At 55.7% G+C, this 23,077-nt stretch overlaps 3 protein-coding genes and 1 pseudogene across 6 annotated transcripts; 3 read left to right on the top strand and 1 right to left on the bottom strand.

Moving 5' to 3' along the window:
- Positions 1 to 4,703: 4,703 nt before the first annotated feature.
- Positions 4,704 to 5,603, top strand: LOC149851815 (uncharacterized; annotated as a pseudogene).
- A 5,845-nt stretch (positions 5,604 to 11,448) lies between these two features.
- On the top strand, positions 11,449 to 13,670 carry LOC149851814 (uncharacterized). The gene is made up of 5 exons (XM_090030342.1): positions 11,449 to 11,485; positions 11,720 to 12,049; positions 12,548 to 12,859; positions 13,156 to 13,230; positions 13,501 to 13,670. The coding sequence occupies exons 1-5, from the start codon at positions 11,449 to 11,451 to the stop codon at positions 13,668 to 13,670; spliced, it is 924 nt and encodes a 307-aa protein (XP_089886468.1).
- A 1,666-nt stretch (positions 13,671 to 15,336) lies between these two features.
- On the top strand, positions 15,337 to 18,716 carry LOC149851813 (immunoglobulin alpha-2 heavy chain-like). Of its 3 annotated transcripts, none has more exons than XM_090030344.1 (5): positions 15,337 to 15,498; positions 15,780 to 16,109; positions 16,636 to 16,947; positions 17,593 to 17,703; positions 18,166 to 18,716. In XM_090030344.1, exons 1-5 carry the CDS (start codon positions 15,378 to 15,380, stop codon positions 18,195 to 18,197), a joined length of 906 nt encoding a protein of 301 aa, XP_089886470.1. In that variant the 5' UTR covers positions 15,337 to 15,377; the 3' UTR covers positions 18,198 to 18,716. The 3 variants fall into 3 exon arrangements, with proteins under 3 accessions (XP_089886470.1, XP_089886471.1, XP_089886469.1); XM_090030345.1 differs by having other exon boundaries at positions 18,009 to 18,716; XM_090030343.1 differs by having other exon boundaries at positions 17,593 to 18,716.
- A 186-nt stretch (positions 18,717 to 18,902) lies between these two features.
- On the bottom strand, positions 18,903 to 22,847 carry LOC149851812 (uncharacterized). Of its 2 annotated transcripts, none has more exons than XM_090030348.1 (6): positions 22,750 to 22,847; positions 21,272 to 21,607; positions 19,958 to 20,272; positions 19,739 to 19,837; positions 19,606 to 19,655; positions 18,903 to 19,012 (listed from the first exon to the last, which is right to left on the bottom strand). In XM_090030348.1, exons 1-6 carry the CDS (start codon positions 22,790 to 22,792, stop codon positions 18,965 to 18,967), a joined length of 891 nt encoding a protein of 296 aa, XP_089886474.1. In that variant the 5' UTR covers positions 22,793 to 22,847; the 3' UTR covers positions 18,903 to 18,964. The 2 variants fall into 2 exon arrangements, with proteins under 2 accessions (XP_089886474.1, XP_089886472.1); XM_090030346.1 differs by lacking the exon at positions 22,750 to 22,847 and adding an exon at positions 22,334 to 22,492.
- Positions 22,848 to 23,077: the final 230 nt, after the last annotated feature.

Here is a 23,077-nt window from a genome sequence, read left to right as displayed (position 1 = left end):
TCTGTCCCAAACCGGTCAGGCTCAGGGGGTCCTTCTTCTCCTCTCTGCCTGGTCCAGCCACACGTGCGGTGGGATCAACGTGCAGACACCTCTCGTTTTAAATCAACGAGGAGGGCCCACAGCTCGTGTCTGAGGGTTCGTGCTGCTCCTGCCCTGCCACAGGAGCTACTTCCCCACACCCCAGCTCCTCTCCAATCCCACCCAGGCATTTCAGGGCTGCTTAGTGCCCCGCAGGAGGTCAGTGGAAGCGGTACGGGCCAGCGTGGCACCACAGCCCTTCTGCGGGGCAGCTGCAGACCACCGGGCCCCTGACAGCACCTCCAAGCATGTGTCGCCTTACACGAGTTCGCGGACATAGTCCTTCGTGATAATCAGGGTGGTCTTTGGCTTATAGGGCTGGTCAACGGGCGGTGTTACCAGATTTGCCCGCTACTTTGGGGTGTGCTCATTTATTAGGACTAGGGTCTTGGTAATTCTATTAATGTGCTGCTTGTGTTACTTGTTTCTATTATGGAGCTGTATCTCTCCCTTCTGCAATCCCCTACCCCCAGTGGTGCTATCTTGCAGGACTCAGTTCAGTGGGGCTGGGTTCCTCCAGTCCCCAACTCAGTCATACACACAAACACACACACACAGATTAACGTGACATACCTGACCTGGCCGGGTTGATCAGCATGGACAGGCTGACACCCTTATATGCCAAGAATCAGTTCATCAGAGCAACCATAACCCCAGTCAGACACAAGCACACAATTAAACAGAAGACCTCTGAATCTGGCTGGGTGGCCAGCTGACACCCTCATGGGCCAGCATTCAGTTCATTAGGGCACGTCTGAGCCAAACTGGGTCAATCAGCCTGTACAAGCTGATCCCCTTCTGTGTTTCGAACTCAGCACGTCCCAATCTTTTAGTCTCTTGATGAGCAGACCCCACAGTATTTTTGGGCTACACAGGGATCTTTAGCTTAGGTAAGAGGGGCATTGCTACAGAGCAAGTGGGGAGAGAGAAGTAAAGAAGGCAAAATATACCCAGTTACCACCAGTTTGACTATAAAAGTTATTTATTGCTAAGTAGATGAAATCTATATTGACACTAGTAGTGATAGACATGCAAAGGAAAAACAAACACAAACAGTCACAATATACCCTAGTTTCACTAAGTATTTGGGGAAACTTAGCTCAAGCTTAACTAATACAGTTCAAGTTCAGAAATCTATGCTTAGAGAGAAGAGAAAAGAGAGAGCTGGGATCTCCCCAGTCCAAGGCACTCGGGTTGCAGAGCTGACAGGTTAAAGTTCTCAGCACGATCCTTGAAGGGAGACGATCTGCCTCCTGCAGCCTCTCCAGAAGAAAGTGGATGGTGTCAGCACACACTGCTGCTTCTTTTTCAGATTTTTATACCCCCAGTTCAGTTTCTTTCAAGCATTCTCAATATTGTAAATCAAATTGTCTTTTCTATTGACAAGGGGTTATCTGGGTGGAACATCTCAGGAACTTGATTGATACTCAGGAAACACCTACTTGGGAGCCAGCTTGACATTCCTATGGATAGCAGATATACTGATGGGATATCTCCTGGTGTCTTCAGAAACAATAGATTGCAGCATCACGGTTTTGGATTTTTACTTGCTGTGAACAAGCCTCAGCTTAGCATGACTTTTCCAGATATTATGATAGTCTTTTAACAGACTTAAGGCAATTATTGGAGTGTTCATAACCTGTTGTGGACAGGACTTCCGCCAGTCGTCTCGGGAAAAATATGACAACACTTGTGGCCAGGGCTCCAACAGGCTGGACGCTGTGATGAACCCTGTACCATTGTTCAAATGTTGCCCATACCCCCTCGGACTTGGTCTGTTGCCTCAGCACTCCCTAACCCGGCAACCGAGTTGTAGCCAATTAAGTTTACTCCCATAGTGGGACCGGGGAATGTACAGCCCAAGATGCCTAATAAACTTACTTTTGCTTAGAGGTGTGTGTGTGTTGGGGGGGCGGGAAGGAAAAGTCCTTTGTAAATCCAGATTAGAACTGGTCTGATAAATGCTGAGCTGGGTGTGGGGGTTGATTAGCACCTGGAGCACAGCTTCCCCATCATGCAGCGCTCCCCTGCTTTGCTGATCCCAGAATTCACTGCACTCTCTGCTTCAGGCTTTCTGTTCTCCATCTCTCATGTAAATGAATGGTCATCTGTTCCCATCTCAGATGCAAATGAGACCTAGGGCAGTTGTTCCACTTTTGTCACCCTTATCTGGAGGGCTTTAGGTGTGTCTCGCACTGCATCTTAATCAGCTTCTGTTTTGGGGGGGGGGGCGATTCTTTGTGAGTCAGACAGTCTGTGTCCTGTGTCAGGGTTCCTCAAAAACATGGAGCTGACAGGTAACAGCGGGGACAAATCGTGAGCCCCATGTGGCATCGTGGCGAGGTAGGCAGGCCGCGACTGCTGCAGGTTCTGCAAGAAAGGAAGCACGGGGTCTCCTCTGGGCTCCTTCTGGGTGGGGACGGGCACACGGGGGCCGGGAGCAGGCGCCCCTAGGGCACGGCTCTGCCAGCCACTCACCTTCCTCTTGGGCTTGAGCACCGGCATCGTCCTGGTGTTATCCCTTAATTGGGGCAGGGGCTGCATTGGGGCCCGCACCCAGGCCACCTTCCCCTTGGCTTTGGGCTGGCCGGTAGGCGGCGGTGGAAGCACCTGCCCCCGAGGTGCTCCTGCTTCGTGCAGCGGTGGGAGCTGGGGGAGGAGGAGAGATGCTCAGCAGAGGCCCCCCTGCCAGCCCCTCCCCAGCGCCCAGCCGCCGGGCTGCCCCCCCACCCCTCAGCCTGGCAATGGGCAGCAGCAGCCCGTGTCCCGGGAGAAGCTGCTGTGCCCAGGCGCCGCGGGAGGACTCTGGCCGTTCGCACCCCATCACCTACCACGAGCGTGGTTTTCGAGGGGCCTTGTGCCAGCTGGGGCTTGGGCGCTGGGGGCACCACGGGCTGCTTAGCCGGGCTAGCGGGGCTCGCCAATGCCATCTTTTCAGGCTGAGGCTCTGCAAAGGGCCCGGGGCCTGGGGCAGAGGCGCCCCGAGCGGTCACGCTGCGCCTACCCTTGGTACCCGATTTCCTCTCCTAACTATCTAAAGTCTGAAGTATCGCTATCTACCTCCAGTCCGAGCTACTTCTATCGACCTAACATCCACTAACTTGCCGCTCTGTCAACTCCTACCCATCCAGCTCCTCACTATTAACCCAACAACCTCCTCACACTGCGATGCACGCCGACCGGCGAGTCTCTTGGCTGAGCCGAGACTGACCAGGCGGGACCCGGCGCTGGTATTTATACCTGCCCCCCGTCTCCGTGGTGATGGAATGACACGGGCGTGACATCACAAAGCCGTGCTCGGCGCTGTATATAGCGGATGGGGAGGGGCCCTGGGCCCAATCCTGCCCCCCACAGCGGTGTCCAAGCAGCATCTGATTGCGTCCCAAGCCATTCAGGCCAAGCGGGGTCCTTCGCCTCTGCTCCCTCCGGTCCAGCCCCGGCTCAGGGCAGGACCAGCCCTGTCTGACCCCTGCTGCGTGAGGCCAGGGAGGAGCCGGTGAAAATGCACTCAGGAGCCCCCAAGCAGAGGCCTGACCCCCACAGGAAAGGAGGCAACATCAGAGACACAGAATCATAGAAAAGGGGGGTTGGAAAGGACCTTGGGAGGTCGCATCTCGTCCAACCCCCAAGCAGGACGAGTCCCAGCCCGATCGTCTCACCGAGGCTTTGTCTAGCCAGGTCCTGAAAACCTCCAAGGGTGGTGACTCCACCACCTCTGGGAAACCTGTAGGTCATGTTCTGCAGAAGCTCTCTTCAAGGCACTGTTATTTTGGATGTCAGTTATTTCCATCACCAGGACCATCAGTGGCATCCGTTCCAAATGGATCTACAAACAGCTTCAACTCATTACTGTGTTCCCTGAAATCCATACATCTTTCTTTGAATTCATCCTGCAGACAGACTCAGAGAAGTTTTACCATCTGAAACGGGCTCTCTCCCCCAGAACTCATGAGCAAGGAACAGCCTGCCTCCAAACGGCCTTTGGAAGATGCTTGTGAGGAAGCTACTCGAGATCTGGTTAGATATCTAGCTGCCAGTAACTCAGATGCATGATCAAAAGGCTACCTCAGCCAAACTGTTTGCTCTTTAGGATTTCTAGAATATTGCTCAGTCTTGTACCCTACTTTCACCCTACTCCTGTAATCAATAAAGTTCTCCTTTGTGATCGGTGTGGGAGACTTATTGAGGGGTGGGTCTAAATTATACCTAAGAGACCCCTTAGGTCTGCGGACTAAGGGAGACTTTACTTTTTGCCCCCAGACTTGGGGAAGTGCCCCAAGAGCCTGTACTGGGTCGAGTACCCGTAGGACTTTAGGCCTGTGTTTCCCCAAGGACACAGGGCCGAGAGTGAGTCCGTTCTCGGGGTGGTGGTGGCGACGTTACCCCCAGGCTAGCGAGTGTGCTCCAGGAAGGGGTCAGCCGGATGTAAGGTGCCCCTAGGGAGGCATTCGGGGCCTGGCAGTTGGTCGGGCGCAGGGAGGTGGGCGGCTCAACGCATACTCCAAGCGGCAATACCCCGCTGTTTTGCAGGCATAATTTGGGAAGAGTAATAGAGTCACTGATATCCCTTGAGCAAACAATTTCTAATTCGGCATGGGGTCGACTGGATAGTGTAGATAGCCAGGATGGCGGACCAGTACGTCCAAATGACCGTGCCCGAACTAAAAGAACGGGCGAAAGAGAGAGGCCTTCATGTGAAGAAAGGGCTAAAGAAGGAAGAACTGATTAAACTCCTGAGCGACAATGACTCGGCCTCAGAGCAACCTTCATGCACGCCAACTCCTGAGTCCTCCCCAGAATCACAGCGCCGCACGCCAAGTCTGCAGCCCTCAGGGAGATCAACCCCTACGGAGGAGCGCTGGAGGTACCAGATGCGGGTAGAAGCTGGGGAGCGGGAGTGACAGAGCAAGCTCAAGTATGAGCTAGAGTTGAAAAAGATGGAGCTGGAGGCCCAGCGTGAGAAGGCACAGCTGGAGCTGAAAAGGATGGAACTGGAGGCCCAAGAGGCAAGGCTCAAGTGCGAGCACGAACTTGAGGTACTCCGTCTGCAGCCCAACGGGGAAGATGCGGGCCCTCTGCGAGCGCCTGGGGGACGCCCCAAACCGAACTCCTCAGCCTTCGCTCGCTACCGACCCGGAGATGACCCAGAAGTATTCCTCAGCATCTTTGAAAAGCAAGCCCGACAGTGGAAGGTGCCCGAGGAGTACATGCTGCACATGGCCGCTCTGGTAGATGGGGACCTGGCGGTGGTCCTGAACAGCCTGCCCTCAGATGTGGCTGATGACTATGATACCTTTAAACAGGCCGTGGCTGCAAGGTTCAAGTTAGGCCCGGACTATTTCTGGAAAAAATTCCAGAATCTCTGCCCACAACCCGAGAAGTCAATGGCTGATTATGTGGCCTTGGTGTGGGATGCTTTCCTTAAACGGGCAGACGGGGCCAAGACTGACAATATCGAGAAATTGCACCATCTCATGGCGCTGGAACAATTTATTATTGCTGTCCAAGGGAGATTAAAACCCTAGTCAAGGACAGGGGCCCCAAAACCATCTATGAGGCCGCTGAAATTGCGGATCAGCTGTTGCTTAATCGTGAGGGGTCAGACAAGAAGCCTCCCTGCTCTGGGAAGGAACATAAAGGGGTCCAAAGAGTGGGGAGGGGAGGGCCAGGTCCAAAAGGGGAAAAGGGGCCGTCCCAGACCGAGTGTAAGGAGGCCCCTGATTCGACCAAACCTCCCAATTTGGAGAAGAGGGGGTGCTATAACTGTGGGGAGCCGGGCCACATCAAGCCCAACTGCCCAAAGTTAAGCAGCAAACCCAAGCCCGTCAGACATGCAACAGCTGTACGCAGTGAGGGGGGAGACCCGAGCCCCTCTGAGGGGCACGCCTGTTGCTACAGGATCACAAACCCAGGGGAGGTGATGGTCCCCCACCGGACCAAGATAACGGTCAATGGGAGAGTTTGAGGGGCATTGTGCCCACTGGGGTGTTGGCGGTGAGGGCACCACAGGCAGGTTAGCTGGGTTAGTGAGTTTTGGGAAAGGCATTTTCAAGCCTGAAGGCTCCACAAAGGGCAGGCCTACCCTAGGTACCCTATTTCCTATCCTGAAGTCTAAACTATCTATATCTCCAATCTAAACTACTTCTAGCTATCTAATATCTACTGTCTTACTACTGTGTCAGCTCCTTCCTATCCTATCTTCTCACTGCTAACCCAACAATCTCCTAACGCTACGATGCATGCCGACCGGCGAGTCTCTTGTTGAGCCGAGACTGACCAGGTGGAGCCCGCTTGCTGGTATTTATACCTGCCCCCGGTCTCCATGGCGACGGGGTGACACAAGTGTGGCATCACAAAGCCGTGCCCGGCGCTGTACATAGCGCTTGGAGATGGTTCTCAACCTTCGTAGACCCAGGTCTCCTTTGGAACATACCAGCACTTTGCTTTCTCTTGATATTTTGACTGCAGAAAAAGACCTGGGTACATTGGCGATGCATAGGGGGTCAGAAGTGCCAGCTGGCCCAGCAATCAGCCATGGGAGGGATCCCCGTCAGCCATCCGGTGCCCCTCCAAACTCGGGAGGCACCAGTCACCCATGCCAGGGTAGTTCTTGTTTTGTAAAGAGCTCGGACCCCCTCCGGTCAGAAGGCTTTTAACACTGGGATTCCTACATGAAATCTCTGGATTTCTTGTGCAAATCATGCTTGCACACCCAACAAGGTGCATGGGTGCCCCCCTGCAGCATCTTGATTGAGAATCACTGGTCTAAAAAGAAACGAGTTGGAGGGGAAACTGAGGCCAAGTCGCAGCCAGGGACTGTGGTTCAAGCAACTTTGCATCATGTCAGGGGAAAGGGCAAAGAGGGTTTTGTAACGCAGAACCAACGTGAACATGGCGGCATGACAGCATGAGACAACCGGCGGCGCGTTGGACAGCAATACCTGTTCTGCAGATAGCGCAGAGCAGACTCCTCCCAGTGAGTCAAACAAGTCCTGCCTTTCTTCAGGGTTGAAAAGGTGCGGGTACAAGACAGAGAAAAGACTGCTTCTGAATAGATATCTTGAGAGACTGCCACAGAGAGGGGAAGACATCATGTTTCCCCTCGAAGGGCTGTGGGGCAGCGTGCGGTGTAAATGCCATTGCAGCTCCAGCTGGTTTCGCTCCAGGAATAAAATGCCAATTGTGGGACATTTATTCCAGCTTCATACAAGCTTCGTGCCAACCACAGAGCAAACGTGCTGCCCTGCAGTGTGCCAGCGGGAACGCTGCCCATTGCCAGGCTGCAGTCCAACATGATCCCTGTTGTGCCAACACACACAGATGCTCCAGCCCACCCGGGAGCTTGTATTTCCAGCTGCTGTTTCAACATACGGAAGTGGAGTAACCGAATCCTTCTCTATGCCTACTTAGCATCCTTATGCATCCCAAATCCTTACTTGTGGTCTGGTAGCCGGATGTGACGTGGCCTGGCTGGGGCTCTAACAGGCAGCGCACCGCAGCCATACCCTGCAGCCCACTGCATGGGCTCTGTCCTCACAGGCCTTCTCTCCTCTTCACATCCCTGAGTCGCACCCTATGACTTGATCACACCAAGCTTGTTTGGAAGCTGCTCAGGGCGCAGCCACGTCTCCTGCTGTCTCGTGGAAACAGCCAAGCTGGGCTATGGCACCAGGTGAACGGGGCTCCTGCCCCTCTCATCAGCTTGGCCCACTACAGGTGTCAGGCAGTTCAGATGCATGAAACAGCCTCAGAAGCAGCCGCGTGCACGTGCATGTGCTCACTCTTGATACACGAAGGAGGTATCTCCTTTTATTCATCTGGCTTGAGACAAGCTAGCTGGGCAGAAAGTGCCTCTTTTAAATACGATTCCTACACCCCTGAGAGCTGAACGTGCTTTGTTAGACCTCCAGGTCAAACAATCTCATCTCTGCCCACTGCCGGTGGTGACACGAGCAGGGCTGTCCCAGGCTCTTGCACATCGCAGTGTGCAGCCGCCTGGATCTCCTCCTGCGGAGCGTGGGAAGAGCGGAGAGGGACACACTTGGGGGCAGCGTGTGGAGGGGCAGTGCTCAGACCCCTGATCTAGGTGGGGTGGGCGGTGAAAGGGGTCTTTAACATTGTATTTATTCATGAATCTGAGCTTGGCAAATAAGAGCTTGAACTTTTAAAAGAGACATTCAGCCCTCTAAGATGCACATCAAGACAGATACGTATCTTCCACCCACACAGCTCCCCGAGCCCACATCCATGTCCCCGGGAGCACTGGGTTCTTTTCTTCTCTGCCTTTCAGTCTCTGCCGGCTCCTTGCTTGCTTCGCGGTTACGTTTTTGCGTTTCTTCATCTCACCGTAATAATTCACCTCCCCCCACCTTCTTTGTCCCTTCAAGGCAAAGCTCAGTGTTTTCCAGTTTAAAGCTGAAATCAAATGCTGGACCAGCTGCTGCTGGATTTGCAGCAGGGCTTAGGATCCCTGCAAAGGCAGAGCGGGGAAGGTTGCAAGAGCATGGGCATGTTTTTAATCGGCTCCCGAGGCAGGAGAGGGGCAGGAACTCAGCCCCAGGACTCAGGCCGGCTCAGAGAAGGGAAGGCGCCCGGGACCACCGCGCTCGGGGAGGAACTGCTCTGCACCCTGCTGTAGTGATGGGAGAAGATAACGTGGTGCCCTTTTTCCCTCTGTGAGGCAGAGGGACCTGTGCGGAGGAAAAAGGGTGATCCCACAGACACGGAGCAGAGGAAAGTGTCTCCTCCCCGTGAGGCTGTAGCAGACAGAAGGACTTTCTGGAGCAGCAGTACCAGTCCTGGGTGTTGTGCTGCCGGCGTGAAGGGAGCAGATGTCTTGTTTACCCCGTGTGCTCCTTTACTGCAGTCCCAAGGGTTAAGCTGGGGAGTTGTACTCAGGGTGTCTTTGATTCAATTTGTACAGAGCGTTTTCATAGGTTTCATAGACATTTGGGCTGGAAGGGACCTCGTAAGATCATTGGGTCCAGCCCCTGCCCCAGGGGCAGGAAGTCAGCTGGGGTCAAAAGATCCCAGCTTATTAGTCTCTGGATGGAGGAATAGAAAGGAATACCTGCCTCCAACAATTAGATGATTGATATCCTCTTCTGCTGTTAACTCCATTCATATGGGAACTGTTTGGTAAATAATAAGCTGTAAATAGCTGGATTGTATGTACTGCAACGTGTGCGGAAACCACAAGAAAGCGCTCCACGGAGAGGTGGCCCCAGCCTTAGGGGCTGGGAGGTTGACCAAGGCTGTTTGAAACCCCAGGACCCCGAATCCAGACATGGCCGTGGGTAGCACCCTAGGGTTACCTTCCATATCTAGTTTTACACATTCGTTCACAGAACTTGCACTTTCCTTCAATAATCAAAAACATTTCTCCAACAGTCTGGGTTGGAGGCAGGAGAAGATTTTTGTTCTTTTTTGGGGTTTGTTTGGTTTTTTTTTAGCAAATTCCAATCAGTACCAGCACATTTCCAAGTGAGCCTCTTTTTCCTGCTCCACTGTAGTACAGGGACTCGGTAGCATGACTTTGCCATTGCTAAAACTTCTGTGCTATAGTTAGGGACAAGTATATTGATGTCCTGTCCCAGGATATCAATACTGGTGGGAGAAATTTGCTAAGGATAACCATGACACAGAAGCATTTCAGACCCATGTGCTAAGGCCTGTGCTGTCTCTGACTGGGAAGACTCCTTTTTGTCACCTTGCAGGTGTTCATCTCTGGTACCCCTTTCACTCCCATTGAGTTTTTTAATTCAAACTATGATTCAAAAGCCTCTCTTATTTCAAAGCCTTCCAGCAAAGGAATCAGGAGCTGCAGTGGTTCTGCTTCTATTTCCTTAGTTAACTGCAACGATGTGAAAGGCAATTTATGTTTCTCACTTGCACTTCAGCTGTAGGGTAGATCTTTGCTGATACAAGTCAATGAAACTCCATCAGCCCAGCAGTGGCTGGTAGAAACTGCTTGAGCTACAGCCACTCGCCAGTATTGTGATCTGGCCTCAGAGCCAGCAAGCAGCGGTGGTGACTCTACCAATTTGTGCATTTTAATTGCTATGCTAAGGCTGAAACAATGAACAGTCACTGTGTTCTCCCTCCCACCCCTGATTGCTTCTCCCAGGCTAACGGTCATGCCTGTGCCAGACCTGCCTTTGTGGTCAGTCTCAGTATGCGCATTGCACTGCTGTGGGTCTGTATGACTGGCTAGTGACACATTTAGTGGTCTGCTCTGTTTTTCCTGTGCTGGTGTTTTTCTCAAGCTTGCTTATCTGGAAGGTATCACACTGAACCACAAGCTGGAAGAGGAAGGCAGGTCTTTGCAGAGGCCAAATCAATCATTTCCAGCCCTTACCAAATACTGTTTTAGCAATTCACTGGGCCCAAAGGGAAAAGGGCCAGCAAAGAACAGAGGATCACAGGAAAGCAGGGCTGGAAGGGACCTCACAGGGTCGCAGCTAGTCCAGGCCCTGCTGGGTGATAATAGCCTGACTGAACCGTCCACACCAAGGGTTTGTCCAACCTGCTGTTGAGCACTTCCAGGGATGGAGACCTCACAGGGTCTCCTGGTGCCTGCTCAATGCTCGGCCACCCTCGGAGTTAGAAAGTTTCTCCTCCAACCTCCATGTTCCTTGCTGTAGCTTGAGCCGCTGCGTCTAGTCCTGTCCTCTGCACCACAGAGAAAAGCCCTCCTCCATCCTCTATAATCTCCATTGGGTATAAAACCTTCTGGAACTAGCTGACTTGCTCTCACAATCCCAGCAAAAGCTTCAGTGGAAATAGGTTGCCGTCGCTGAGCTCCCAGAACTCAGCTGAGCAGCCGAATCTCCATGCCGAGGCCAGGAACCAGAGAGAAAGGGCGTCCGTGAGGAGGGACCTGCCCAAGCACCGCAGAGGGAGAAGCCGGCCTAGCTGGGTGATGGCCAGGAAGAGCCGAGGTTGAACTGCACCAATGTCCGGGTGCAGAAGAGCAGTGTCCTCCCAGGGCGCGAGTGGTAAACCCAGTTGCCCTTTGAATTCACAGCCTGGCTTAGTTGGGTGGGGCTCTGTTGGACAAACCCTTAGTATCACAAGTGCCTAAATCACTGATGCAAATGGTCTTCTACTCTGGAGACACGGGAGATGACTTGGTTGCCTACCAAGTTATAGCTGTTCCCTAGGAGAGTCCAACCCTGCCCCCTGTAAGGCAGTGACACTGCAAGAGGCAGGTGGTGTCACCTATGGGTGCCTCAGATGACTTGATAGTGCTGCTTGTGTCAGGTAGGACATCCCCCGGGAGGAGCTCCTTGATGCTGCCCCTGTGGCTGCAGCAGCAAACAGGACCTGAGCCCCGAGGGCAGCCAGGCAACATTGCTTCTCCCTACAGAAATGTTGCTCCACGAATGCCTGATACTGTCATCCCTAGGTACGGCTCTGTAGGGCCTGGGGCACAGAGCGCTGGAGCTGAGCGGGATGTTAGCTCAGTCGCTCTGGAGAGCTCTATGTTCCTAGTTCATGGGTGGGACGTGCAGGAGTTGGGTTGTATTTGCCTGTTGTCGTTGTATTAGCAGCAAATGCCTGCTGGTCTGGAGACATGAGGGCACCTGTGTCAGCCCGAGACCCGCTGGAAGCTGACGATTGCCCTGTTGTGTTTCCACAGTGTTGGGAGTCCAGTTACAGCTGCACCAGCCTCAGCGGTTCCTGTTTGTGGAAGTCGGTGGGACGGCAGAGATCCCCTGCTCCTCCAGGGAAGATGTGGAATGGGGAGCAAAAGTGCACTGGTATCTGAAAAGGGCGGGTGAGGCCCCCATGCGCATTAAGAAGTGTGTAGATGAGAGATATGAGAGCAGATTTGCTTGCAAGCATCAGAGTCGCAGCACAACACTGGAAATCAGGGACATCCAAAGGAAGGATTCTGGCATTTATTACTGTGCACATGCAGCCACCAAGTCCTTGACTTTTGCGAAGGGAACCACGGTGATTGTTGCAGGTAACAACCCATTGCTTGTTTAATTAGAATATCTGAGTGTCTCGTTGCTCGTGTTGCATTAGAAACCCTCAAGAAACTGTAAAACTGAAGAGTAGATTGCTTAAGCAAAGCTGTGTTTTTAGCCAGGTAAAATGGGTTCAGACTTAACTACCAAAGGCAGAGGGAGAAGGGGCTATGCAGTGTTTTTCTCATGGGAAACCTGGCAAGTGGTGCAGGGAAGTGCTGGGGTCTCCGTGGGGCTGGTCTGTGCAGCCAGGCGGGGAATGTTTCTCCCTCCGAGCCGTGACGGCGGGTGAGCATATTGTGATCTCCCGAAGGTGCCAGTGCTCCCTGAGAAGGCTGCCCGGCTCTCTCCTGGCTAGGACAGCTGTGTGTTGGGCTGGTTCAGCAGGGCATGGCATGTTTCCTTATTCCCCAGTAAGAATTTATTGCTCTTGACAGACCCGCAGCTGTGGCCAGGCTGCAGCTCAACCCTGTCTTGGCTTCCTTTCTGCCCAGACAGCTTCACAGACAGCAGCTCCGTGCTGCTCCTGGGCCCCGTTGCAGGGGAGGACGGAGCCAGGGAGCCTGCACATCTGGACTGTGTGATCCGGGGCATCTCCAACCTCGTCCAGGTGTCCTGGCGTGTTCTCAGAGAGGAGCCAGCCCAGGGGGTGCCACGCACACTGGAAGCCAGTGATGGGTCCTTAACACTCATCCATCACATTAGCATCCCCTGGGCCAGCTGGGCCAGTGGGGCGGTCATCATCTGCGAGGTCACATTCAACTTATCTGGAAGCAGCATTACCAGACACGCCGTCTATTTTGCACGTGAGTGGGTCTATGCCGGCTCTTAGCACTGAAACTGCCAATAGCTTCTGAAGTGCATTGGTGAAGCTCTGGCTGCATTTCGCTGAAGGGCCAACATCCCATTTACTCCCCTGGAACAAGGATCCCAGCCTCGTGTGTGCAATGAGAAGCTTGGGTGTTGCTTGCCAAGCTGCAGAGCTGGAAAGTTGTTCCTTGGGGACTTTTCTCCATTAGCAGAGACATTAAGGAAGGAAGAAAGGCCCCTTGTTCCCAGTAACTCTCTTTGACTCTGCATGTCCCCTGTTGCCTGTCAATAGATGCTCTCACCTCTGAGGCAAAGCAGAGAGCCGCAGGGGAGAAGGAAGAGTCAAGGAGCGATGGGAGCCCCTGGAGTGAGTGATGTGTGTGGGGGTGAGGGGCAGGCAGGCCAAGGAGGATGGTGGGCTCTGCAGGGCTGATGCTGTTTATGGGCAAACCTGCACCCTCCAGGGTCCATCCCAGACACACAAGGGCTCCAGCCTCCGCCTCGGAAGGACAGGACTGGATCATAGAGGGACATACAAAGGACTCAGGAATCCCAGGAAATGCAGCCTGAAGAGTTTAAGGGGCAAAGAGGGTGGTTTCAGCTCCTGACGGTCCTCCACTGTCCTCTTCCTCCCCAGCCCCTCGCAGCGGGTGCAGGCAGGAGGCCGTGCGCTACACGGCAGTGGGTCTCCTGGTGCTGCTGATGGTATCTCTGACCTCCCTCTGGATGCACGGCTGCTCCAGTCCAGGTTACCTGCACGTCCCAGCCCTCCCGCAGTCCAGGGAACTCTTCGGGGGGGGGCAGTGATGCTAGGAGCTGTAGGACTCAGGCCTGCTGATTTCCCCAGCTCCAAGACACTGCCCCGGGGCAGAAAGCAGTCCTGAGCATGGAGCTGTGTGGGCTGCATTAAAGGGCTGTTCAGTGGGCAGCAGTGGGAGTCGACACAGCCCCCGCAGTTCTGCTGAGGGATTACTTACACTTTGGGTCCCATTGGCCCCTTCTCCCTGCTCTGTGGGGGGTGATGGGGCAGTAAGCTCTGCCATCAATCCCGTTACCCACCATGCACAGGATTCCCAACCGCGTGGTGCCCGGGGTCCGGGCAGCCCCAGTAGATGCCCAGTTCATGCAAAGAGGTTTCATAGAAATCCTCGCACCCGATGGGAAAGTGCCACCTGCTGCCATGCCCAGCGCAGCACAGACTCGCTCTGGCAGGGCTCTGATGCTGCCCCTGCGGTCACACAGGGTCGAGGAGTTGGTGCCCAGCCACAGCGTGATCTTGGCACCACTGTATTCAGCCCCCGTGGAAGGGAAAAGGGGAAGTCTCGAGCACAAAGGAATCGGGCCTGGAAACCCCCAGCTGGTCCCTGCCGAGCGGCTGCTTCTGGCTCCCTTCGCCGCTTCTCCGTGGCGTTCGCTGGTTCTTGCTGCCCGGAGATGTTCTGCGCCAGACCTGCTCTGCAGCGCGACTGCAGGGATGAACTCTGCCCCTTGCTTTAGAGATCAAGAGCAGGAGACCTTGGGCACCGGGAGGTTTCCTGTTGCGAGACACAGGCGGTGCGGCCGGGGTGACTGCAGTCTGCAGGGAGACGTTGCAGCCTCCGGTGTGCGCGGGGCCCAGGCCGGGGGGACCCGTGGCGGTGGGGCAGGATGGCGGGAGCCTGCACGGGGCACGCGCACTCCCTGCTCGGCCTCACCAGCAGGCAGTGTGAGGCTGACGTCCTGGCCCAAAGCTGCCCGTTTCTGTTGTCTCATAAAAAACATGTCCCACCCTTGTACTATTTGCCTTGTGGTAATTTTTGGTTACCACGAAATGCTGGGTCCAAGATGTGTGAGTTCCTATGTACGATTGCCAGCCTGCCCCCACACCTTCCTCCCCACACACGCTCATGCAGTGGGCAGCTGCTTGGTGGCATCACGTCTCCCTGATGCATGTACGTGCCCCACGCTTTTTATTTTAAGGCTGAGCATGTGAACACAAAAGTCAAGTGGGAGCATTTCTGCCGCCGTGTCTCACAGCTGCATACTCGGTCTGCAACACAAGAGGAGAGATCTCGCATCAGTTGTGGGTCGCACAGCCCGGAGACCCCGGCTGAGCTCAGCGCCCCACAGTGCTTGGTGCTGTATGAGCACCGGATAAGAATTGTGTTGATACTTGAGGGCAGGTCAATACACAGCAAGCAGGAGGGGAAACTTCGGCACAGGGAGGGGCCAGGACTTGGCTTTGATCCCTCAGCTGCTCAAAGCCAGAAAGGACTGGGGTGTCCTGGCCTGACTCCAAAGATTCATGTGTCCTATTCGATCTAGCCTGCATCACTGCTCTGAGTGAGCTGCTAGAAGACACAGGGAGCACAAATCGTTAGCTCCTGGTGTAATGAGTGTTAATGTTGACAGGAACTTGATGCACTGGTCAGATGCAGGAGACATGTTGCAGTTCTGTGCACAGCAAGGTGATGTGGTTAAAGGACCCCCCCCACCCTGTAGCCACATCCCCGTGGGAGGTGCTCCTCCCCTGAAATGACCAGCCCCGAGCCCTTGCACTGCAGCTCTGCACGTAGACGGCAGCCCTCGGGCCAGAGGAGCAGGATACTCACAGCAATCATGTTGCTGGCCAAGTCCCTGCTTGTCTCCTCTTTAGGTAAACCTCCCCCACGGCTCTCAGCAATGTGCTCCTGGGATCGTGGATGCAGATGTCCTCAGCAGGACACAGATCCCAGCACTGGGCTCTGGGCTGGATTTCAAAGGCTTTTTTATTGCCTTGGAGGTAGCTGTAGAGGGGGTTGTTAGGATGCTGCTTTAAGGCTACCTGGAAAGCAGAAGACTTAGCAGCAGATGCTTTCTGGTCTCAAGATGTGAGGAGCACCTGTGTCAGCCCGAGACCCGCTGGAAGCTGACGATTGCCCTGTTGTGTTTCCACAGTGTTGGGAGTCCAGTTACATCTGCACCAGCCTCAGCCGTTCCTGTTTGTGCAAGTCGGTGGGACGGCAGAGATCCTCTGCTCCTCCAGGGAAAATGTGGAAGGGGGAGAAAAAGTGCACTGGTATCTGAGAAGGGCGGGTGAGGTCCCCATTCACATTAAGAAGTGTGCAGACGGCAGAAATGAGAGCAGGTTTGCTTGCAAGCATCAGAAATACAACACAACCCTGGAAATCAGGGACATCCAAAGGAAGGATTCTGGCATTTATTACTGTGCACATGCAGCCACCAACACCTTGACTTTCGGGAAGGGAACCACAGTGATCATTGCAGGTAACAAACCGTTATATCCGAGTGTCTCATTGCTCACGTCCCATTAGAGAATGACAAGAAACTGTAACAGTGTAGAAGAGTAAATCGCTGAAAAGAAGCTGTGTTGTGAGCCTAGTAAAAGGTGTTCAGCATTAGCTGCTGGGGGCAGAGAGGGAACAGGCTACGCAGCGTTTACTCACAGGGGAAACCCAGTAAGTGGTGCAGGGAAGTGCTGGGGTCTCCATGGGGCTGGTCTGTGCAGCCAGGCGGGGAATGTGTCTCCCTCCGAGCTGTGGCGGCGGGTGAGAAGATTGTGATCTCCCGAAGGTGCCAGTGCTGCCTCGAGAAGGCTGCCCGGCTCTCTCCTGGCTACGACGGCCGTGCCTTGGGCTGGTTCCTGTCTTTCAGCTGGGCAGGGAGCAGCACATGTCCTTATTCTCCAACAGACTTTTATCCTCTTTAACCTCTTGGTGATGGACCCACAACTGTGGCCAGGCTGCAGCTCAGCTCTGTCTCCCCTTAAGCTCTCAGTTTCTTTTCTGCCCAGACAGCTTCACCGACAGCAGCTCCGTGCTGCTCCTGGGCCCCGTTGCAGGGGAGGACGGAGCCACAGAGTCTGCACATCTGGCCTGTGTGATCCGGGGCGTCTCCAACCTCGTCCAGGTGTCCTGGCGTGTTCCCGGCGAGGAGCCAGCCCAGGGGCTGCCACGCACACTGGAAGCCAGTGATGGGTCCTTAACACTCATCCATCACATCAGCATCCCCTGGGCCAGCTGGGCCAGCGGGGCGGCTGTCACCTGCCAGGTCACATTCAACTCATCTGGCAGCAGTGTTACCAGACGCGCCGTCTATTCTGCACGTGAGTGGTTTGGTACCAGATCCTAGGACTGAAACTTCCAGTACTTTCTAAAACACGTCGGTGAAGCTCTGGCTGCATTTCTGTCAATGGCAAAAATCCCGTTCATTCCCCTGGAGCAGGATCCCAGCCCCTTATTGCAATGACAAGCTCGTGTGTCGCTTGCCAAGCTGCAGGGCTGGAAGGCTGCTGTTCCTTGGGGGCATTTCCCCATTAGCAGAGACACTGAGGAAGGAAGTCCCTGTGTTCCCAGCAACTCCCTTGTATTGTGCACCCCCTTGCCTGGCATCAGACGCCATCGCTCTTGGGCAAAACAGAGAGCAGCAGGGTGCAAGGGAGAGTCCAGGAGTGGTGGCAGCCCCTGGAGTCAGCAATGTGTGTGTGTGGGCGAGGGGCAGCCAGGCCGAGGGGGATGGTGGGCCCTGTGGGGTGATGCTGATCATGGGCAAGCCTCCACCCTCCAGTGCCCGTCCCCAGAAAAAAGCTCAGAGACACGCAGGATCTAGTCACCTCCTCTGAGGGATGAGACTGGGTCCTGGGGGCAGAGAAGGGACTTGGGAATCCCAGGACCTGCAGCCTGAAGGGTCCAAGGGGCAAACAGGGCAGTCTCAGCTCCTGACAGTCCTTCACTGTCCCCTTCCTCCCCAGCCCCTTGCAGCGGGTGCAGGCAGGAGGCCGTGCGCTACACGGCGGTGGGTCTCCTGGTGCTGCTGATGGTATCTCTGAGCTTCCTCTGGATGTGCGGCTGCTCCAGTCCAGGTAACCCTCATGTCCCAGCCCTCCCGTGGCCTGGGGACCTCCCAGCTCCACAGGTGCAGGACTCAGGCCTGCTGATTTCCTCAGCTCCAGGATGCTGCCCCGGGGCAGAAAGCAGCCCTGGGTGTGGAGCGGTGTGAGTGCGCTAAGGGGCTGCTCAGCGGGGGCAGCAGGCGTCCGTTCAGGGATGCGGCCCCTGCAGTTCTGCTGAGGGAGGATTTACACCTTGGGTCCCTTTGGCCCCTTCTCCCTGCTCTGGGAGGGGCTGACAGGGGGCTAAAACCTGCCATCACTTCCCAACTGTGCAGTGCTTGGGGTCTAGGTGGCCCTAATGGATGCCTGGTTCATGCAAAGAGGTTGCACAGAAATCCTCGCACCCGATGGGAAAGTGCCACCTGCTGCCATGCCCAGCCTGGCACAGACTCGCTCTGGCTGGGCTCTGATGCTGCCCCTGGGGTCACACAGGGCCGGGGAGTTTGTGCCCAGCCACAGCGTGATCCCAGCACCGCTGGGGGACCCGGATGCAGCCCCCGTGGAAGGGAAACAGGGGAAGTCTCGAGCACAAAGGAATCGGGCCTGGAAACCCCCAGCTGGACCCTGCCGAGCGGCTGCCTCTTGCTGCCTTCGCCGCTGCTCCGTGGCGTTCGCTGGTTCTTGCTGCCCGGGGATGTTCGCCAGACCCGCTCCGCAGCGCGACTGCAGGGACGAACTGTGCCCCCGCTCTAGGGATCCAGAGCAGGAGATCCCGACCACGGGCACCGGGAGGTGGGAGGTTTCCTGCCGCGAGACGCAGGCGGTGCGGCCGGGGTGACTGCAGTCTGCGCGGAGACGTTGCAGCCTCCGGTGTGCGCGGGGCCCAGGCCGGGGGGACGCGTGGCGGTGGGGCAGGATGGCGGGAGCCTGCATGGGGCACGCGCACTCCCTGCTCGGCCTCACCGGTGGCCGGTACAAGGCTGACTTCCTGGCCCAAGGCTGCCTGTCCCTGTTGTCTAATAAAAACCATGTCCCATCCCTTGTACTGTTTCCATCCCGATGATTTTTGGTTCTTGGCACTGCAACTCAGGGGCCAAGACTTTTTAGTTCTTCCCAGTTAAATGCAGGGTCTGAAATGTGTGATCTTCTATGTCCAATGGCCAGTCTGCCCTCTCACCCTCCTCCCCACACACACTCAGACACGGGGCAACTCGGCTTCACATTTCTCTCCGTCATGCACGCACATGTCCCCAAACGTTTTATTTGAAGTGTGAACATGTGAACACATCAGTCACACAGGAGCATTTCTGCCACCGTGTCTCACAGCTGCATACTCGGTCTGCAACACAAGAGGAGAGATCTCGCATCAGTTGTGGGTCGCACAGCCCGGAGACCCCGGCTGAGCTCAGCGCCCCACAGTGCTCGGTGCTGTATGAGCACCGGATAAGGATTGTGTTGATACCGAAGGGAAGTCCAGACACAGGGAGTGGGAGGGGAAATGGAGCCTAGCAGAGGGGCCAGGACTTGGCCGTGATCCCTCAGCTGCTCAGACCCAGAGCCAGAAAGAAAACTCAGGTGTCCTGTCCTGAATGCTAAGGTTGATGCGTCCCATTAGATCACACGGCCCCATCCATTCACCTGCTTCCTGAGAGTTTTTTCAGACTCAGTAATGCCCTGGCCTGGATTTTCTTTTGCAATACCCCCCGCACAGCGCAGTTTCCCCCCACAGACATGCAGCCACCTCTGGGGTGGACACAGCAGTCCTGCATGGTGAGCCCAGCACAGCGCTGACAGCAGCGGGGAAGAAGGGAATCAGGGATTACTGCAGCGACTGCACCCAGCTGCTGGAGAGCTGACCTGGAGGGACCAGGCCAGCGTGAGCCCAGACCCCAGGTCTGAGCATCGGTGTGACACAGCTGGAGAAGCAGTTACCTCTGGGGTCTGCCTCGGGCGCACGTCGCTCCCCGGTGCTGCCGCTGTCCCTGTGGGGAAAGCAGAGCAGGGGCTGTTAGCAGGGCAGGGATGGGGCCAGGGGTTTGACCCTAGTGCTTGCTGCGGCCCTTACCTGTGCGGGGGCACTTGGTGGAGAGCAGGATGAGGCCCTGGATCAGCAGGAGGAGGCAGACGCAGGGCAGCCCCACCCAGCGCACGACCCAGCAGGGCCCTGCGGGGAGAGGAGACGCTGAGAGCAGGGCACAGAGCCTGCGGCTGGGGGCGGGTGAGGGGCCGTTCCCAGAAGCCCTGGTGAGGGGCAGGGGTGATGCACAGGACAGGCCTCACCTACCCTTTAATGTGGTGCCCAGGTCCTTGGCCACGGCAGCGCTGATGTTTCTCCCGGTTCCCTCCTCTCTGGCGGTGCAGGTGCAGCGTGTCCCCGTGTCCCACCTCTCCCTGGGGACCATTGTCAGGCTCCACGCGCCTTCCCCGTCCTGGGCTGCTGAGTCCATCTGCCCTGGAGACCCCTCCCCGAGGTCCCAAGCTGCTGCCCTCCAGGCCCGAGCCTGCGGGGAGAGCAGGCAGAGCAGGGGGACGGGGTCTGGGAGCTCAGCATCCTCCAGGGGCGAAGGCGCCAGGATGGCAAGGCTGGGCTGGGGGGCATCTGCATGAGAGGGGGAGCATGAGGACCAAAGGCTGCGGCGACACAGGCTGTGTCCCACAGGGCAGCTCATGCGCACCCAGCCGCGGCAGGATCGCTGAGATGCCCGGGGCTTTGCCTACCCCAGTTTCAACACCAAACCCCTGATGGGACATGGAGCCAGGTATCTTTACCAGGGTTTTCTTCTCTCAGTGCCGGCAGCCCCTGCCTAGGGCTCAGGCCACAGAGGGAGACTGGTCTGGTGGGAACAACATGAGCTGGGGAGACAAGACCCCCTCCCCACCACAACCACTGCACGGCCAAGTTCCCTGGGGAGTTACTGGCCAATCTGCTCCTTGCCTCAGTTTCCCCAACTGCTGCGAGAGCTGGGAAGGAGCAGTGCAGCACAGGAGCCACCAGTGGACATCTCCCAGGTGGATTTCTTCCCATCTACCTGAAGGGTGGCCCCGGGGCCCAGCCCACACGGTGTCTGCCTTCCTTCCTCCCTTCCCTCCTGGCCTCTGCATGGCGCCTGGGGGGAAATCTGCAGCCAGACACAGGGGCGCTCCCTCCCTACCACACAAATGGCAGAGGGTGACACTGCCTAGTGCAAGCCTGAACCATGACATGAGCCTTCACACCAGGCCCTTGAGCCTCACAAGGTGCAGGGGGACTTTGTGGGACAGGAGCTGGGGGGAGATTTCTCCCTGGTGCCCAGCACCCAGCTCCCTGACCCGGGGTCTCGGCTGCTGCGGCTGCACAGTTTGGAAATCCCAGCCGTGTCTTTGGGATCCCACGTGGGAGCTGCTGGGAGCTGAGATGGATGAAATCCTGGGTTCGTTGAGTGAGACCCAGAGCCCAGGTCTCCTGCTCCCACCCCTGCCCTGGGCGCTGCCTGGCGCCTGCTGGCCCTGAGCTCACTCCCAGCCTGGAGCAGATGCTGGGGGGAAGAGTTGTGCAAAAGGGGAATTATTTTTACCTGCTTTCTCTGGACTGACAATTTCTGACCTGTTGGAAACTCACCGGAGACGATCAGCCTGGTCCCGTTGGCGAAGCCCACGTGGGCATAGGTAGTGAGGGCGCAGTAATAGACCCCAGAATCCTCCTCCCCTGCATCGCTGATGACTAGAGAGAAAGATTTCTCTGTGCTGCTCACTTTACTCGAGTATCTTCCCTGTGCAGGTACATGTTTACCAGTCCCGGCAACCCACTGCAGACTGCCATCCTGATGCTCCCTGTACCAGACTACGCGCAGTTGTTTGGGTGAAACTGTGCAGTTCATCTCCACAGTCTGTCCCGGGGTCGTCCAGATCTCTGCTGGGCTTTGCTGCAGCCACAGCCCCTCTCGGGAAGCCGCCACTGCAGAGGAAAGCGCGGTGTACGCATGGGGGGGACCAGTGCAGTCGGCTCCCCCGCTGCAACAGCCTCATCTATGTCTAGGTTTTGCTAAAGTGACACAGTTGTATGAAGCAGAAAATTACCTGTGATAGAGCTGAGTGGTGACTGGATTTGAGGCTAGTGGGGAAAGCACACAAGAAAATGACCCACTCAACTGATGTGAACAGAAGTAACATGGAACGTAATAGTGCATGAGACGTGAAGAGCAATTGAAATGCAGCAATATCAAGTAGTAAAGGAAGAAAGGGGAGCTCTATTTAATTGTCACCCTTAATCTCCGTGCACAGAGCACCAGTGATCCCCGGCTGGGAGTTGCCAGAGAGGAACCAAATTGTTTTCTTCCTTAGCCCAGGACTTCACATTTTCCTCCTATGCAATGATCTGCTTCTCTCTCATTTCTGCCACGAACAAACACGACCACAGATCTCTCCCACTTGCATCACCCAGCCCCTTGCCTGCCCCAGCAGCAGCCCTCCCACAAGCCCCAAAAGCCTTTGGACCTCCTTTCAGTCCTTTATTTCCATACAATTCCTGTGTCCCGGGGGGACAACAAACTGAAACCCCAACAGGTTGGGCTGAAAATTGTCCCTGTACCAGCATCCAGAGCTACATCATCACACCCAGCTTGGACCACACACAGATGAGGATCATCCTCTGTGCACACACACAAAAGAAGAATACACTTACATTTCCACCCTACCGCTCCTGCTGTTCCTGAAATCACCACTAAAAGAATGAAAGTACCCCGTGCTCCCAACATTTTCCTCGAGGCTTTTCCTGTCCTTTGCTTCTTGAGATTCCAGCTGCAAACAACCTTCTCCAAAAATAGGTGACATCCCGGGCAGTTCTTATAAGGTATGAGAGGACAAAGTAGAGGCTAAAGAAAACTGTGGTTTGGCAGTCACAGCCTACACTGTTCCCCAAGGGGCTTTTTAACACACACCTCATTGTATTACGTCCCTCAGGGACTGGCACCTGTAACTCTCCCATCTCTCTCTCTCCCTTGCAGCCCAGCCGGGTGTTTCCATCCTGCCAGGACGTCCCTGTGCACACGGGAATTGTTCTTATGTGGGGAGAAAAGACCGTGGGGCTGAAGGACTTACCCTGCAGGGCGAGGAGCAGGATCCCAGCCCAGGGGCAGGACATGGTGTGGTCTCTTCAGCGCTGGGAGGATGCTGTGAGGCTGCTCGTTGGGTCTCTTCTTTCTGAAAGCCTGGGTCACGTGGGAGGGAGACCTGTTTCCTGTCTCAGCTTGGAGGGGGCATGTCTACAAGAGGAGGGCGCTGGTGGGTGGCACACTGGCCTTGGACACACTGAGATTTGATCCTTACCGCCCCCTGGTCAAGCATATCGGACCAGACTGGGGTTTATTGCAAGAAGTCTTTCAGCTCTCCCCAAAGCAAACCAACTGCCCGCTGAATCCCATCCCAG

The sequence above is a fragment of the Crocodylus siamensis genome, unplaced genomic scaffold (genome assembly GCF_052110815.1).
Source record: "Crocodylus siamensis isolate JL-2025a unplaced genomic scaffold, ASM5211081v1 HiC_scaffold_164, whole genome shotgun sequence".
NCBI lineage: Eukaryota > Metazoa > Chordata > Crocodylia > Crocodylidae > Crocodylus > Crocodylus siamensis.
The sequence above is the reverse complement of the archived record's forward strand: the minus strand, read 5'-3'. Positions and strand labels throughout refer to the sequence as shown.

Coding starts and splice junctions, on each gene's coding strand:
- LOC149851814 (XM_090030342.1), top strand. CDS start 11,449: ATGTTGCTCCACGAATGCCTGATACTGTCATCCCTAG. Junction 12,050..12,547: donor AACCACGGTGATTGTTGCAG/GTAACAACCCAT, acceptor CTTTCTGCCCAG/ACAGCTTCACAGACAGCAGC. Junction 13,231..13,500: donor GAGCGATGGGAGCCCCTGGA/GTGAGTGATGTG, acceptor CTTCCTCCCCAG/CCCCTCGCAGCGGGTGCAGG.
- LOC149851813 (XM_090030343.1), top strand. CDS start 15,378: ATGACCAGCCCCGAGCCCTTGCACTGCAGCTCTGCACGTAGACGGCAG. Junction 15,499..15,779: donor CCTGCTTGTCTCCTCTTTAG/GTAAACCTCCCC, acceptor GTGTTTCCACAG/TGTTGGGAGTCCAGTTACAT. Junction 16,110..16,635: donor AACCACAGTGATCATTGCAG/GTAACAAACCGT, acceptor TTTTCTGCCCAG/ACAGCTTCACCGACAGCAGC.
- LOC149851812 (XM_090030346.1), bottom strand. CDS start 22,406: ATGTTGGGAGCACGGGGTACTTTCATTCTTTTAGTGGTGATTTCAGGA. Junction 20,273..21,271: donor GACCAGGCTGATCGTCTCCG/GTGAGTTTCCAA, acceptor CCTCTCATGCAG/ATGCCCCCCAGCCCAGCCTT. Junction 19,838..19,957: donor CCTGGGCACCACATTAAAGG/GTAGGTGAGGCC, acceptor CTCTCCCCGCAG/GGCCCTGCTGGGTCGTGCGC.